This window comes from Platalea leucorodia (genome assembly GCF_965183815.1).
Source record: "Platalea leucorodia genome assembly, chromosome: 3".
Classification (NCBI taxonomy): Eukaryota; Metazoa; Chordata; class Aves; order Pelecaniformes; family Threskiornithidae; genus Platalea; species Platalea leucorodia.
In genome coordinates this window covers 77,946,609-77,961,997 of record NC_138825.1, presented here as the reverse complement: position 1 = coordinate 77,961,997, position 15,389 = coordinate 77,946,609, and the positions used below count along the sequence as shown (strand labels likewise).

The following is a 15,389-nucleotide window of genomic DNA, read 5'->3' as shown; positions in this document are numbered from 1 at the left end:
TAAAGTAAAGGCGGACAAATTAAAAACAATTGCTCAAGGTGGTCCACGCAGTCTCCTTTGTGCTATTAAATTCTACGCATGCAATGTAACTGTAACGCCTGCCCTGTTTAATTATTAGAGCATATACGTGGAAGGCTTATACACAGCGAGAGGTTGAAAATGCTTCCTGATTCAGCACAGAGTTGAAATTAAATTCTAGGTAGAGTGCATGCAATTTGGCTTAAAAATATTATCATTAGCTTTACAATCTATTGTGCTAATTAGATTTATTAATAGGTTTCATTGCCAGTAACAGTTCTGTTATTTAACTGAGCGATAAATGCAAACAATTTTGGCAGAAAATTATTTCTACCAACTAAATAGTGTTTGTGTGGGCTCAAATTGCATCTTAAAACAAAACATTGACATGAAAGAAATTAAGTGCAAGCCATGAACATCACCCAGATGTACAGCGTGTACAAATTCGGTATCCCACCTAGAGTTCAATACTGAACATGAGTCACCCAAAATTCTCTCTTCTGTTTGTTCCCCGACTTGCTAAGGCCCCAACATAGCACAGCCAACAAAAGCCCTGCTTACCTTACCGAAGAGAAATGAGTTTAAGCACACGCTCAACCTCTAACCCAGCACTCGGGTCCTCTGCCAAGTCTTCGACGAACCCTAAGAAAAGAGAGTGCCATCGCCCTGCACAGATTCTAAAGATGCTGCTGCCAGGGGCGTTTTTAAATGTGTCTCCGCACGGAACGTAAAATTCGAGCGACCACGGCACGCTGCGGATGCGGGCACCCCAGGTACCCCCCATCAGTCAGCTCTTTGAGGCACAGGCATCCTCACGGTAGAGCCACCTAATGGATCTCACTTCACAGAGCTTAAAATACAGCTGAACTGGAATTACCTTCACGGTGTCCACCTTATGCAAATACTTTTTCAAAAACAAATGCAAAGCAACGTTTAAGGCTTAAAATGGACTCATTAACACCCCAATTCCTGGTACAAAAGGAAGCTCTGCCTTTCTTTCTCTGCTGGGTTTTTATTTTTTAATAAATAATAATTTAAATAATTCTGATCTTAAAATGGCTTTCTTTCAGCAGTTTTTAAATGAAGAGTCAGCAAGGCGTTTGGGGAAAAAAACCACAGATAAACACATAAAAAACAGGGGGAATGCACGTGTAACAGCAGAGTTTGTCTAAAAGAAAAGAAATGGAGAAAAGAAACCTCCACCTATGCCTTCCTCCTCCAGAAACGGGGGAAAACAAAACCAAATCTACAGCTCAGAATACGCTAGGTATTCCCTGGAAGAATCCCAGGGTTTCCTGGAGAAATCCATGCCCCTGCCTCCCCCTGCTGGAGCACGGCCTGGAACTACACCCGGACACTTGGAAAAGCACCTTCGCTTCCTCGATAGCTTAAGGGTTTCCCCATTCACAAGACGTTTGCAATTTAAAGAGGGTTTACCAGTTTTTCCCACAAGTGTAACTTTCTAGTCATCCAGCCTCAGACTAGGAAATAAGTGAAGTTTCCTTTAATATTAACCAGCCACTGCCAACATTTGGGGGCGAGGGGGGGCAGAAATTTTACAAAAACAAACAAACAAAAAAATCCCACTTTTATAACCTGTTCCTTTTACCTACACATATCTACTTCAAATTTATCCCGTATTTTAACAAGCGGTGTTCATCCACCCTAAATCTAATTCATGGTACTGCCATCTACTAATTGCAAGTTACTGCACCCCATATCAATACACAAGCTGGGCCAGGAGGAGCAGGGGGTGCAGCAGCAAAGCAGATTTTGTTTCTAGAACTTCTTTATTCTTCAGTTATTAGCCCAGACTTTCGAAAGCCTTAGGTGTAAAATTGGCTGAATTCATTCCTAAACCCTATCAAAAAGCAAGGCATACACAACAGCGAGCGCAAAACGCTGCTTCTTCCCGTGAAGTTTTACCCATCCTGGTACCTGTTACTCAATCTTTGAATGACAATTCAAATTGTTATTAAAAAATGGTTATTAATGGACAAACCACGTGACAGACCAACCAACAATTCAATCATGTAGTAACGCTCATAAGGGTTGTGCATCTGCAGCTGGTGTTTTTAATCATGTGAACCTCTTAAATACCTCCTCGGGCCCCTTTTTGCACCTGTCTCGGAAGGTGTTGCAAAATGATGCACAACTATATAGCTGATATTTTTAGGAGAGAAAGTATCAGCACGCCTTCTTCACATTATGAAGATTTCCAATGCCACTGCAATTCTTTTCCTCACATCTTCTATTAAGTTACCTTGACTATACAGGAGACCCGCATTTGAAGTAGTATTAGATTTAGCCTTTGTTAGCTCAATAGAATTATCCTTGGTTTGCAGACTTTCAGTGTAATCCCAGCTGTCAGCTTCAATCTTTAAGAAGAAAATACTTCAGCGTTCAGGCCAGGGAATGATTTTTTTTAAAAATCACTTCAATGCATTCACATCTTAGAAGTATATAACTTGACTTTTAACAGTCAAAATTTAGGGATCAGTAGTCAGAGCACTCCCTCCCGCCCCATGCTCGTATTATCAATTTTATCTCCTAACTACAATCGCTTCCCAACTTTTAACGACCGCAGCAGTTCGCTATGAATTGTTCTGGCAGAACGACACAAGTTTAGCATTCATTTTGCCTACTCGATGATGAGGAGTCTGGTGACTCCGGTGACTCTTCCTCAAGCATTTCTCTCATCAGTGCAGTATTTGGCTTGAAAGCCTATGGAATGCAACTAGTGCTTTTTTATTGTTATTTCTCTACTGTATTTTGCAAATAAAAACTGAAGTTAAAAGGCATCAAGTGTACAAGCCATTTAATTTAAACCTAGTCTTCATTCTTGAGTTTGAACACCTTGACACTGCTTATGCTTTACAAGAGCTTTTCCTGCACGATATGCACTTCAGAAGTATTTTGAAAGATACCATAATCTCATTTAGAACACTTTCAAGTTTTATTTGCAACTATTGCAATTACAAAGAATATAACAATGTAAATTTGCATTTAAAGTGACAACCCTTTCTAATAAACAAGGTCACAAATTAGTGTGCACCTATTCTGGCTTTGGGCAATTTTCATAGGATGGAACTTTTCCTGCGTAACAATTTGTCACATTTTACAGATTGCATTTTCATAGTTCAATACATAGGAACAGAAATACACCTGTTCCTACTTGCAGAACACTCATATGTATTTCTGAAAATTAACTTTTAATTAATCACTTCCATTTGTTTTATTGAGAGGAAGAAAAGGAAGAATCCATCCATGGCTTTTGTCAAGTCATACAATACACTAACAGCCCTGACTCACTCCTCCCTGAATTTATTATCTATTTAGGGTTGGTTGGTTTGGTTTTAGTTTTTTTTGTTTTTTTTAAAAAACAGGTGTAGGGATAAAATCACTGTCCTGTTTACAGCCCTGCAGGAGACTGAGGTTAAAAAAAAAAAAAAAAAACCAACTACTCAAAGAGATGCACACTATTACAAATGCAAACAGCCATCAAATTGTCCAGTTTATTGATGGGAATTCAAAATTGATACAAAACATGCCCTCTTTGCATGTTGTATTTTACCCTTAAAATGCTTCCGACACTGTCAGGTAGATTCAGAGTTAAGAATATACTTCGGCTTTCAGCATGTACCTTTTATAAAGGTATTACACAAAAGCCACCAAATTACCTAACCCGTGATCCCAAAATTGCTTTCAGACATTTTGTTTATCAAAAGACTCAGATCTTCTGCTGATCTGATGAAATAAAGGCTTAAAAATGTTTTAAGCCATTAGTAAGTATCCTATGGCAGAGTCAAGAAAGTTCATGATTTCCATTATAATCTTGGGCATAAAAAGGCAAGAGTCCTAAAAAAGCAGCCCTCCAGAATATATGGAATGTGGCAATGGGTATGATGCCAATTTATAATGATCAAGTTAAGTAAAACAGATTTTTAAAGCTATGAACGATGTGAGCAGTATCACAGCAAAATATTTAATGAATACCACAGAACCAATCAAGTTTGAAAGTTGAGCAGATGTTGTTTCAATCAGCAGAGATTTGTAATGTCAAATATACCAAAACTTTTTCTAAAATAAATTCCTAATGCAGAAAAATTGATTTAAAAGTTTGCTCCTAGCTAGTAGTACCTTTTATTTAAATTGGACCCTAAACTGATCAGACAATACATAGCCCACACTTTCGGACATTTATAATAAAAAAGCTTTTATTTTCAATTGAAACAAATGCACCATCCTGCACTTGAAGGCTATAATGAGCCATAAGCATATCCCAAGGTGTATCAATGGCAACAGATTTGTTTCACCTCCACTGAGAAGTTACATAATGCACTCTTAATTGGTAAAGAAAAATTAAACTCAGCCTTCTCAAAGCTTCTGTACTGTGTTGCTTGGTTATTGTACAGTTCCACAGTCAGACCAAGAGTTTGCAGTGTGTGCAGATATTGTAGTCAATCAATAGTATTGTTTAATCATCATCTTCCTCCTCTTCCTCTTCCTCCTCAAAACTGTCTTCAAAGCCCTCGCTGTCTTCCTGGTCCTCATCACCTTCTATTGCTGTATCCCATTGTGGATGATTTTCTGGCACTGGTTTTGCTTCATGAACTTCCAGCTGTAATTAGATAAAGACAGAAAAGATGGGGAAAAAAGGGTTACAGACAATACACACCAATTTGGGAAAACAAAGCAAAACAAAAAAACCCAAAAAACCCTCCAAATGATACCACACAAAACTGACCAAAAAAAAAAAAAAACCAAACACCTCCCCCCTCCCCACCCCCCCCCCCCAACCCAAAACAAAACGAACAACTGCTTCCAGAAATAAGGCATGCCACATTTTTCTCATTAACTGGATGTATCTAGGACTAAGGACACAGAAATAGCATGGCAGACCTCAAGGTATAAAGCCAGAGCCAACCATACTGCAGAAATAGAATAAATGTGAGAAAATGTGTATTAAAATATGCAGACACTGGAAAGCATCAAACTTTACTCTCATTTAATCCATCATAGAATTGCCACTACTGGCATCAGGCAGAAACCACTTCTAAGTCCCTCCTTGCCACTGTTTTAAAATTAGGACAGCTCAAATTCTTAAAGATAACATGACTTTTGGGGTTTTAATAGCCATATGAAATAGCTTTCAATATAATATAAATACATAACAATTAAACATCACCTTCAATGGTTTAATCTGGTCCAATCCCATATATGAATCCGATCTTAAATAAACTGTGTACTGATAGTTTCCAGGCTTGCCTGGTGCTGGGAACTTCAGCTCTACCTAAAAAACAGAATTCATGCCGTAAGTTCTCACTGCTTTCAAGTGACACATTAGAACAAGTACCTGAGTACTCTAATGAGCAATAAATACTGCTACAGAATACTTTTTTTTTTATTTAAAAGTTTTAGTGTCTTACAAGCGACACTTCTTTGAAAAATCTCTACATAATAAAATATCCACAGAAAAGAGACAGAATACCCAAGCACAATACCTTCCATGAAAGCTGAATAATCATCGAGTCACATTTTTTTCTGAATTAGACCAAGTAACTCTACATTAAGTACACAATTTCACCCTGTTGTATGCTTCCTAAATCTCAAAAATCCAAACAGGTTAAAATAGTTAGTCTGCTGAAAGTATTAGCTTAACTCTACTGTTACTTGAAATTGAACATAAAATCTAGTTTGAAAGAACAAAATACATCAAATATCCATTTTTCAGAAAAGCAAAGAACACAGCTGAAGGTTACAGTCTCAGAAAGGTTCACATGAGCCAAGGCTAATTAATTTGTCACAGCCTCTGCTTTACAGAAAAAGAACACTTAGTATTTCTCACACATTTGAATAACTTTCTTTAAGAATGATCACTGTGTATGAATACTGGTTTTCATCAGCTTTTGATATCAGGGGAAAAAAAAACGTATTCTGCAAAGAAACTTTAAAGTCGTCTTAAATTATTTTTTTCCTTTCTCCATTATCAATTTTCACAGTTAACAGGCTCTTCTCTACTTTTATCAGGAGAGCAAAATTTATTTTCCATCTTAAGAGATAAGTATGAAAAAATTAAAATCTAAATGTATTTGCATACCATAAGACACTTCAGTACAGTTTTGTAATACCCCAGAAGAAAATTCTTCAAGTACTTTACCTCTTCTTTATCTTTTAGTGTACAAACGTGATATGGCATACATATTAGCATCTGCTCCTTCCGATCTGCAATATATAGCCACCACCATTCTTGTTTTTCCTTTCATAAAAGAAAAAAAAACCAACAGGATTATTGAAGTCAAATAAAATGATGCCCCTACACTTTGTAACAGGTAATTATGATTCACTGGTCCTTATAATACAGATAGAAATGTGGTTTGTGTTTGGCGGTTTGGTTTTTATTTTGTTTGTTTGTTTTTAAACTCTTGGATGTGTATGAATAGAATATATAGTATATACTGCACACTGAAAGCAAACAGGATATCACAAGTAACTGTTGGTGTCCAGAGGCTTCATTCTGTATATTCAGCCTAAGCTACCATGTGAGACATGGAACCGTTCTGAAGAATTGTGTCCACTGAGGATTAATGAGCAACTTCATGCAATGTAACCCTACCTCAGGTCCATCAACAGAAATCCAGCCTGGATAAGAAGGTCAGCATATAAAGCAAGGCATACTAAAAGACAGATAAAGTACTCTTCCCAGTAAACAATCTTTTTCAGGGAAGTATGCTTTGCCCCACTTCTCTGCCTCTCCAAAAAGTGGGAATATGCTGAAAGTTGGAATTTGGACATACCAAGATCCCACTTCAAGGAAGCACAACCACAGGCAATACTGATATTTGTAAAGGATACCCAACAACTGCTGCCTATCACACGCAGCTTTCAAAATAGCTACAGGTCTCAAAGGCCTTGCCACTGCAGGCACTAAAGCAGAGTTCCTAAACTAAATGAAATTAAATGAGTGCAGTCCTTCATAAAAAGACAGCAACACTGCACAAATATAATAGTTTATCCCTCAATTGGAGTCAGATTTTTAAGACTGTGGTGCAGTTCAGCGCATAGACACAACCATTCTCAAATGGGAAAGACAATAGCTCTTCAACATTAACTGCTCTTCGTTTAACCACTACTCCTTTTTGGTTAACCCTGTGACACACATTTTGGGCAAAATCCACTTTGTTTTAATAGAAGCTGAAACCTTTCTATTGCAAAGAAGTTAGTTTAGTATTGCAAAACAAGTTTCCGTTACTTCACCTCCTTAAGTCTTTTTTAAAAAAGTGAGAACGGGGGGGGGAATCTATTATTTTAGTAGATAGGTAATAGTCATAACAGCATAATCTCACCCTTAGGAAAAAAACGGGAAACCCCCATACCTTTTAGACAACCCAAATGTTAGGCTGCTGAACTGCGTTGCAAAACAATTTTTACCCTGATGGTCTGGTAACTGATCAGGTTTATAACAGACTGGAGCCCTAAAGAGTGCATTTATCACAGTTACAAGCCAAGCTCCAGACCAAGAGGCCAATTTTTGTATATTTACACCAACAACAATCAGATAGTTGCTTCAGTGCCACATGAAAGTGGTTGTTTTGTTTTGTTTTGTTTTTAATCTAACAGTATTAGAAGGACTGAATGAAAGGATATGGCGGACTTTAACACCACCACTGAGCCCCTTCCAAATTCCACAGGTGGGAAGCAAATGCTGTTAATATGTAGAATTTGAAGAATTTTTGTCTCTACTGAAAGAGTAAAAAGTTCAGTAGTTTTGGTGTATTGTGTGTTGCTTTTTTAATGCTTCAGAAGCCAATGTTTGGTGATCTGAACTTTAAATAATGTAGGTTGAAAAATTACAAAAGCTAAATTAACTCCTTTCTCTTTTGAAGTGACTAATTGTTATGCTAGTAATAATTATCACCATCTCACTGAAATATTCAACTAGCAAACTATGGATTTACAACGGCAAGACACTCACACCAGCAACCAAAACACCCTGATTAGCACTGTTGAGTCCCAGAGCAGAGGAATGTAAAATTAACTCAGTATGTTAATGCCCATTTTACAGCGTATAAAAGTAAAAGCAACTGCATCACAGTAAAGCAACAGCATCCTTCACATATTTAGAACAACAGGCACTGAGAACAGGACAAAAACCTATCCACATACTATTTAAGACCAGAATTTGTAGAATTATTAGAAGTCCTTTTTACAACTATTCCAAGTGATTGTCTTTATGAAAAATCGTCCCATGTGATTACAAGGCATAAGTTATTTTATCTGTAAGTTTCAACAATAAATATATTGTCAATCTGCTTGACAGCTGTAGCAAAGAAGAATCTTATGCAGTCAAATCGTTTATTTCCTAGCCGATGGGCCTCTAAGAATAGAAGGATAAACAGGATAAATAGTACGATGAACAAGACCTACAGAAGCTAGATCCATTACAGAAATGGTCACTTGCCATTTTGGACCTATGAGGACTCTGACCATAGAAAAAAGGATATGCATTTGTATGAAGACATTATTTTTGATGTTACCAAAACACTGTGCTGACTTACTATACATTGTGTATGTTTCCATCACTCTCAATGGCAAGGAAATTTTTTTTTTCTTTTAGAACAAAGATCAAAACTGTCAACTGGATTTTCACAAAAACTGGTAAAAATAACAGCCAAGGGGAGAAAGAAATACCAGAACAAATGACATTCATTCATCTAATTCTCAAAGGAATCTATAGAGTAAACTCTTTGGAAGTAAAGCTCCTGACCCCAAAGGGGCACTGTTTTTTTACAGAAAGGACAACTGTGCACGAGTGTCATTTTCCTCTCTCTTATTGGGTGGAATTTAAAGTTTATGCCTGTGAGAATCTGGCAAGCTAACAGGCAAGCGGGCAAAATGCCCTTTAACAGATGGGTGCAAGGTTTGGCATGCCAGGGAACCAGTATGTTCACGAAATTGGAACACCAGGGCCAGTTTCTACCTAAAAATGTCAAAACTACAATCTGTGCAGTTTCTGGATCCATGGATGCAGGAGCAGAAGATAATTATTTAGGAACCTGCATAGATTAAAGATGCATCTCTGGCAGAGTAATCAACTGCCCAAAAACTTAGATGAAACAGTGTGAAGTCTACTTCCTGAGAACAAGTATATTGGGCTCAGCTACACTCAAACATCCGTACATTTTGGAAATACAGAGATTCACACAACTATAGCATTTCATCCTTAACTCTGCATCTCTGAACTGGCCATGACCACAATACATGTAATACTCTATATCACAGATAAAAAAAAAAAACCAAAACATCACCCAGAAAGTACGATGGATTTTGTTCTTCAGACATTGTAAATCAGCTCTATCTGAACATGCTCCAGCTGCAGCTACAGCACTAAGTACAGCTACATTCAACTTTCAGGGAATCAGTGAAGAGAGGTTGGGAAATTTACAGCTGCAGTACCATGAGACAATACATGTATATCTTTCAAGTTCAAGCATTCAGTTCAGCCCTAGATTTTTTTTTAGTGTAGTACTGTATTTAGGTTTTATCATAAAACCCATCAGCAGCTTGGTTACACGCAGCTGAAGCTTAAGCAGCGTAAGCGAAGTCTCCGAAGGAATCCTCAGTGCGGTAAAAAAGAAATACGCATAGTTAGCGGCCCTGTGGCACCGGGCACAGCACATACTCACTGTTTGAGCTCAGACTGATGACCAAAGCCAGCTGCCTTCGCAGCAAGGAGGTATTAAGACTCTGCTGTGTATTTGACATGAGCTAAGGCAGCCAGAAGAGCAGAATGCCAGTACACCTTTTTCTGTTATGCTGGTGTACTGCTGGAAGCTGAATTGAGAGATGGGAGGGTACCTAACAGTTTCAGGAAAATAGAGCATTAAGATCAGCCATTACAAAACTCCATGTCATGAGGCCACACAACTCTCAGCTATGGCCTTCAGGAAAACCATTTCATTTGTTTATTTGTATATCTTGTCTGGCTACTTAGCAACAGGTCTTGCTTCCCACACTCTTCCTTCTAATGATGGCAGAACTAGGTAAAAACAGCAGGAACAGCATGATCACAAGCATAGGGACAAGAGAGTGTTTGGCACACGCAACGAGCTGTACAGGGTATAGACATAAAGAGCCTTGGGGACTGAAAAGAGGGAGAAAATTACACCACGTCTTCCTTTTTTCTCATGTTTTCCTGTTCTTCCCCATCTCAGTTGTCTCCTTTAAAGCACAAGAAGCAGCATAAGCCTTGCATCCCGCCTCCCTGTTATTGGAGACAGCGTGATGAGAGAGAAGAGACCCTAGATGAGTTCCCTAGACAGCAGGGAAGCAAAGGAAACCTTCTGAACCACTGGCCTGGAAAGAAAGTGTAGCCAAACACTCCTTCCTCCTGGTTCCAATCTGGCCACCTCCCAAAGACGTAACTTATTTGCTCAGAACACAAAACCTACGCTTTGAAAAATCCCATCTTTTTCAAGGTTTCATTGCTGTGATGGGTTTTCAGACACCCATTGAGTGGTTAGCTGTTTATGTTTGGATATATCAGTTGTTACGTACACACTTTCCACACCAAAGGCTGAGGTGTCTCTACAGCAGCCTATCTATTATACTGAGTCACCACTTTCAAATACATCCCTTTCTCCGATACCCATCCACACCTGATCTTGTGTTTTTGAGCTCTGTAAGAAAGATTGTTTCACAATTGGCTTCTGCCACTTTCAGACTACACTGTGATAGAAAAGAGACAGCTTTGCCAACTCTCTCCATCTTCCACAGCTGCACACGGTGTTGCCACCACACTGTTGCGTTGATACTTGAAGTCAAGCAGCAAGCCAAAACAATCTGCTGATCCAAATGACCCCCAAACTCTCCTGTCAGGAGGGGTCAGTACCTCCCCCGCTCACAGGTGCATGCAGTTAGATAAAGAGCAAGTAATACTCTACCCTTAACTATATTAGAGCCACTGCTGTGCTTTCACATTTCATAGCAAAAAAGAGAGAAGGACTATAAATTATATCCCTATATATATCTGAAAGGTTTCATTTTGAATCTATCTATATGTAGCAGATCAGCAGAAAAAAAACTTCGGCATTATTGCCATCAAAATGGAACCTTAAATTCTATACAAGTTTGCAAGTCTCTGGGAACTGGACAGAAAGAATAACACATTAGAAGTTTTTAGGAAAGTATCTGCAGCAGTTTAAGAGGATTTTATAAATTAAGACCTTCTAAAATTAAGATTAGCAATTTTTTCAAGTATTAGACTTTTAAAAAAAGCCCAGTATTTACAGTAAAAATATAAAAAGAGCAACTAATTGTTATTATATTAATTCTCATGTTTCACAACTGTAATGTTTTCTATTACTGACCTCAGGAAAAAAAAGACTGTAAACAGGATGTGTTATCTTTGACTTCGTTTCAAGAAGGGCTCGTTCCTTTCTTTGTATACTTTGCTGTAATTCTTGCCACTCCTGTCAGAGACAAGTTTAAAGAGTTACTGTGCACTAGCCATCTTTTGCATTAAAAAAAGAGAAAGAAATTTTAGCCCATGGAAATTATACATACGACAAGCTCTTGTGCTACACTACACATTATTAAAGAGAAAGGCATGTAGAGATTAAGTTATACAGTATGATTAAAAGCAAAAGAATCAAGCAACAGTAAAACTAAAGAGACCATTCATGTAAATATTAAAAAAAAACCAAACCAAACAAAAACAAAAACCCAAAATACAGATCTGCAGGGATTGCACACATTCTTCAAAACTCGCTTCTACAGCGCTGCCTATAAACACTCACTACCTGAGCTGTGAGAGTCCTGATTACAAGCTTTATGATTCTTTTTCCATCTTCCCAGCTTATTCTCACCCTGTATGGGACTTCCAGCTGTCAGCCTCAAGTCTTCCACTCTAAGACCTGTGGTGCAGAAATCAGCTACCACCACAATGCCTCATTCTCAACTGCAGTTTCGAACGACTAACTTAGTAATTAAGTTACTGGAGTTTAGTAAGCACATGCACAAGTTCGTTCAACTACTGCATGCTTAGAGTATGCATTATGCAGTATGCAACAGCCACTGCACATAAAGAACAAAGTTCAAAGGAGAGACTTTATCTCACAAAATCTGCAGCAGCTAGTAATCAAATTAAGCTGAAACATTACAATCTTTCCCTGAAGATAAGCTATTTTTCTCATGTCATTTTTAAGTTTTCTCTCTATGCTGTACAGACCCTTCACTGCTCTCTCTGAAACAGACTTGCAACAACAAAGCTCTTATGCTGGAATGAGGTCTGAAAACCTCTGGAGAACTGATATTACTCCTTCATCCTAGTGTTGCCTAGCCTGAGGGGATGCTAGAGGATTAAAGTGCATTTTCTCTTGACCCCAGAGGCAACATTACCCTTCAAGGAAAAGTAAGGCTTACAGCTTCATCATCTTTGTTTTGCTTCTCATCTTGTTCTCTGTCAGAGTCTCTGTCACTTCCATCATCTTTTTCACTTTGAGAGTCCCTGTTTGTTTCTTCTTCTTCAGATTCACTTCCTTTATCAGAGATCTCCTCTTCTTCTTCCTTCACAACCACTTCCTAATGGGAAAGAAAAAAAAAAAAAAAAAACACAACTCTAACTTAGCTTATCTGCATTACTGTAGTACACAGCATTCACAGAACCTGTCTTAAGGTCATAGCCCTTATTTCCTATTTTGATCTACAGTCTTCTTGTGTCACAGAGTATGTCTACAGTGAAGATTAATCCTTTTCACCTCATATGCTAAGAGGAGAAGGGAAGCAATTTTCCTTCTCCACATGGTACCCGCAACACGAATAGGAGAAAACAGTATTTGATTCTGGGGCTGCGTTTCAAAAAGTCGTAAGAAAATTAGAGCAAATATAAGAAAATACCTACAACATAGCCCATGAGGTGGAGAAAACATCATGCAGTGGGAGCATAAAGGTATAAAGCTATTAATTTACCAGAAGAAAGTCTCGTTTCATTTTTTTTCCTTTAAAGGAAAAGTAGAAGGTACAGAACTATTCACCCCCCAGAAGGCAGCATAACAAGAACTAATAAGAAGGGACTACAAAGCCAGCTTCTAAAGTAGTTGGGCACAACTTTCAGCAGGCCTGGAAACTGGAAACATGACTGCGGTGGTTCCCTGATAATTTTACAGGTAATTTTTAAATGTAAAGAAAAAAGTGCTATTTTAGGAGATAAACTTTACAAAAGCATAGAATGAAATGTAACAGACAGATACAAAAACCCCATCAGATTAGGAGTGACACACTGAACAAAATACTAAAATATCAATGAATCTATGAGCTACCCCATTAGCTTGTTTTTGCTTCTGCTGTTTTGGTGGCTGCAACGAAGGTGGCACAGGTTTCTTTTTCAATGGCTTCTTTTTCTTTGATTTTGAAGCTTTCTTCGTTCCTTTATTCTTTTGCTGCCATCCTTTGCTCTTAACTTTGTTGACATCTCCTTGCTGTAGGAAAGCAGTATTTAAAATATTTACTCTGCTCGTTAAATTTCAGGCATTCACTGTAAGCATTTTAAGCTGAGAACCAAAGTTAGAAAACATAGCTCAAGAGACACTTCAGTAGGCATTTCTGGAAAAAAAAACACGCTTGAGAAATGCACAATTAGCAACTCGAGATCCCAAAGAAAGTTCTCTTTAGCTGGCAAGAGCAACATTCATTCTTCACTTACCCCATCTTCTGTTGGTTGCTCCTCCGCTGCACATATAGACTGTTCCTTTTCAAACACTTCCTAGTTAGAGAAAGATGTGAAAACTATTAATGCCTCTCTGTACCAAAAGAGCAAATTATTATTTTATATTTGAACTTAAACTAAATCACCTTAATCAGGTCTGAAGGTTTTACTTGCTACGGCAAACTCTTATCAGTGACAAACACAACAAGGGATTAACAGATCAAAATTAAACACTATTTCAAACATTTGGTCTAGGATTTTTTCATCACTAGCTCTATAAAGAAATTCAGTAACAACATGTCATCTTGTTCCAACGAATCTACTTGTTTTATAAAGCATAGAAATCCTGTATCACAAAAGCAAGCAGTAGTAAAATGCAAATTCTGGTCCAGTTGCCAGAGCATTAAAAACTTCAACAGCTGCACTGCTACTCTGGGACACAGGACAACAAATCAAACCAGAAATATGAAACGTTAAGACAAAACACAATGCTAGTATTATGTAGACTAGAACATCTCTATGCAAATGGAATTTTTTCATCCATTTCTTTCTTCAAAACATACTATATGCCATTTAAAAAAAAAAATCCATCATAAGGAGCTGTCTTATATAAAGATGGCAAATATGAGATACCACCCCAAAAAAGCACCATATAAAAGGCTAGCTCTAGTTTTTAGGTCATGTATCTCAATGCCAGACTGCCTAGTGGAGTTCAAATAGAAAATATCTTAAATGAGTTTTCTATATGCTGTCAGACTTTTTAATTAATTTCTAAGTACAGTTCAATAGGCTCACAATTTTTAGTTTCCTTCATTTTTTAAGATCCAACATAGTGATACGGTGCTTTTACTTACTACCTACTGCATCCTCAGTTATCGACATGATGCATTCTGAAATTCCATAGCATGAACACATGGTACTTGTATATACAGACTGCTTTCTGCTGAACTGGCTCCAATGGCTAGGTTGATCCCCGGCTGTAATACTCATGCTTGTATGCCTTACCTTAGAGGCATAACTCAGACTTTCTCTTTACTTAGACAATTATCTGAATAGTACAGATGCAAAAATTGACACTGTAGGCTTTGTCAAGTAAAAGTTTGTTTAGTTTCTGAGCATTAAATTTTTTTTTTTCAAAGACAGTCATTACTGCATTTTAAGCTAAAAAATAAGCACAAGTCAGAAGTTTAACTACTAGGGTGTAGTATTATTTCGGTTATGCCACATTGCTACCCATTCAGCAGTCCACTTTCTTCATGTGGCACTGGTGTACCTCCTTTATATTGTTATGTATATTCTGCATTCTGCTGGACTGAGTTTCTTTCATAAAAGTGTCTAAAACACCCAAGAGATTTGTAACATTATGAGCCCACATAAAGTGAAATCAAACACTGTCCTAAGGACTTGAGTGAATACTTTATTCTAGTTCAAGAACTAAGTTTCTCAATGTCTCTTTTCCTGTTATTTACAAACCTCAGGGCAGTATCACTTGCCATATTCTTTTACCGTTCCCTAGACAACTGCAACGGGTCAGACTGAACTTTGGTTTGATTCCAGGAAAACTTTCTCATTCAGAAACAAAAACATAAGGAGGATTAAGAGCACAAGTTCTCAATTTCAAATCTTAATTTTACAGTTATATTTCCAAAACACTATGTCAGCTTGC

At 37.7% G+C, this 15,389-nt stretch overlaps 1 protein-coding gene across 2 annotated transcripts in view; it reads right to left on the bottom strand.

Moving 5' to 3' along the window:
* Nucleotides 1-3,498: 3,498 nt before the first annotated feature.
* SEC63 (SEC63 homolog, protein translocation regulator) overlaps nucleotides 3,499-15,389 on the bottom strand; it is a 62,726-nt gene continuing 50,835 nt past the window's right edge. For both annotated transcript variants that reach the window (XM_082306976.1, XM_082306977.1), the window contains exons 15-21: nucleotides 13,721-13,780; nucleotides 13,338-13,496; nucleotides 12,442-12,600; nucleotides 11,388-11,489; nucleotides 6,179-6,277; nucleotides 5,207-5,311; nucleotides 3,499-4,639 (exon numbers count right to left, since the gene is read on the bottom strand). In XM_082306976.1, the coding sequence (XP_082163102.1) occupies nucleotides 4,496-4,639; nucleotides 5,207-5,311; nucleotides 6,179-6,277; nucleotides 11,388-11,489; nucleotides 12,442-12,600; nucleotides 13,338-13,496; nucleotides 13,721-13,780 (828 nt within the window). In that variant the 3' untranslated portion in view covers nucleotides 3,499-4,495. The remainder of the gene's footprint in view (nucleotides 4,640-5,206; nucleotides 5,312-6,178; nucleotides 6,278-11,387; nucleotides 11,490-12,441; nucleotides 12,601-13,337; nucleotides 13,497-13,720; nucleotides 13,781-15,389) is intronic.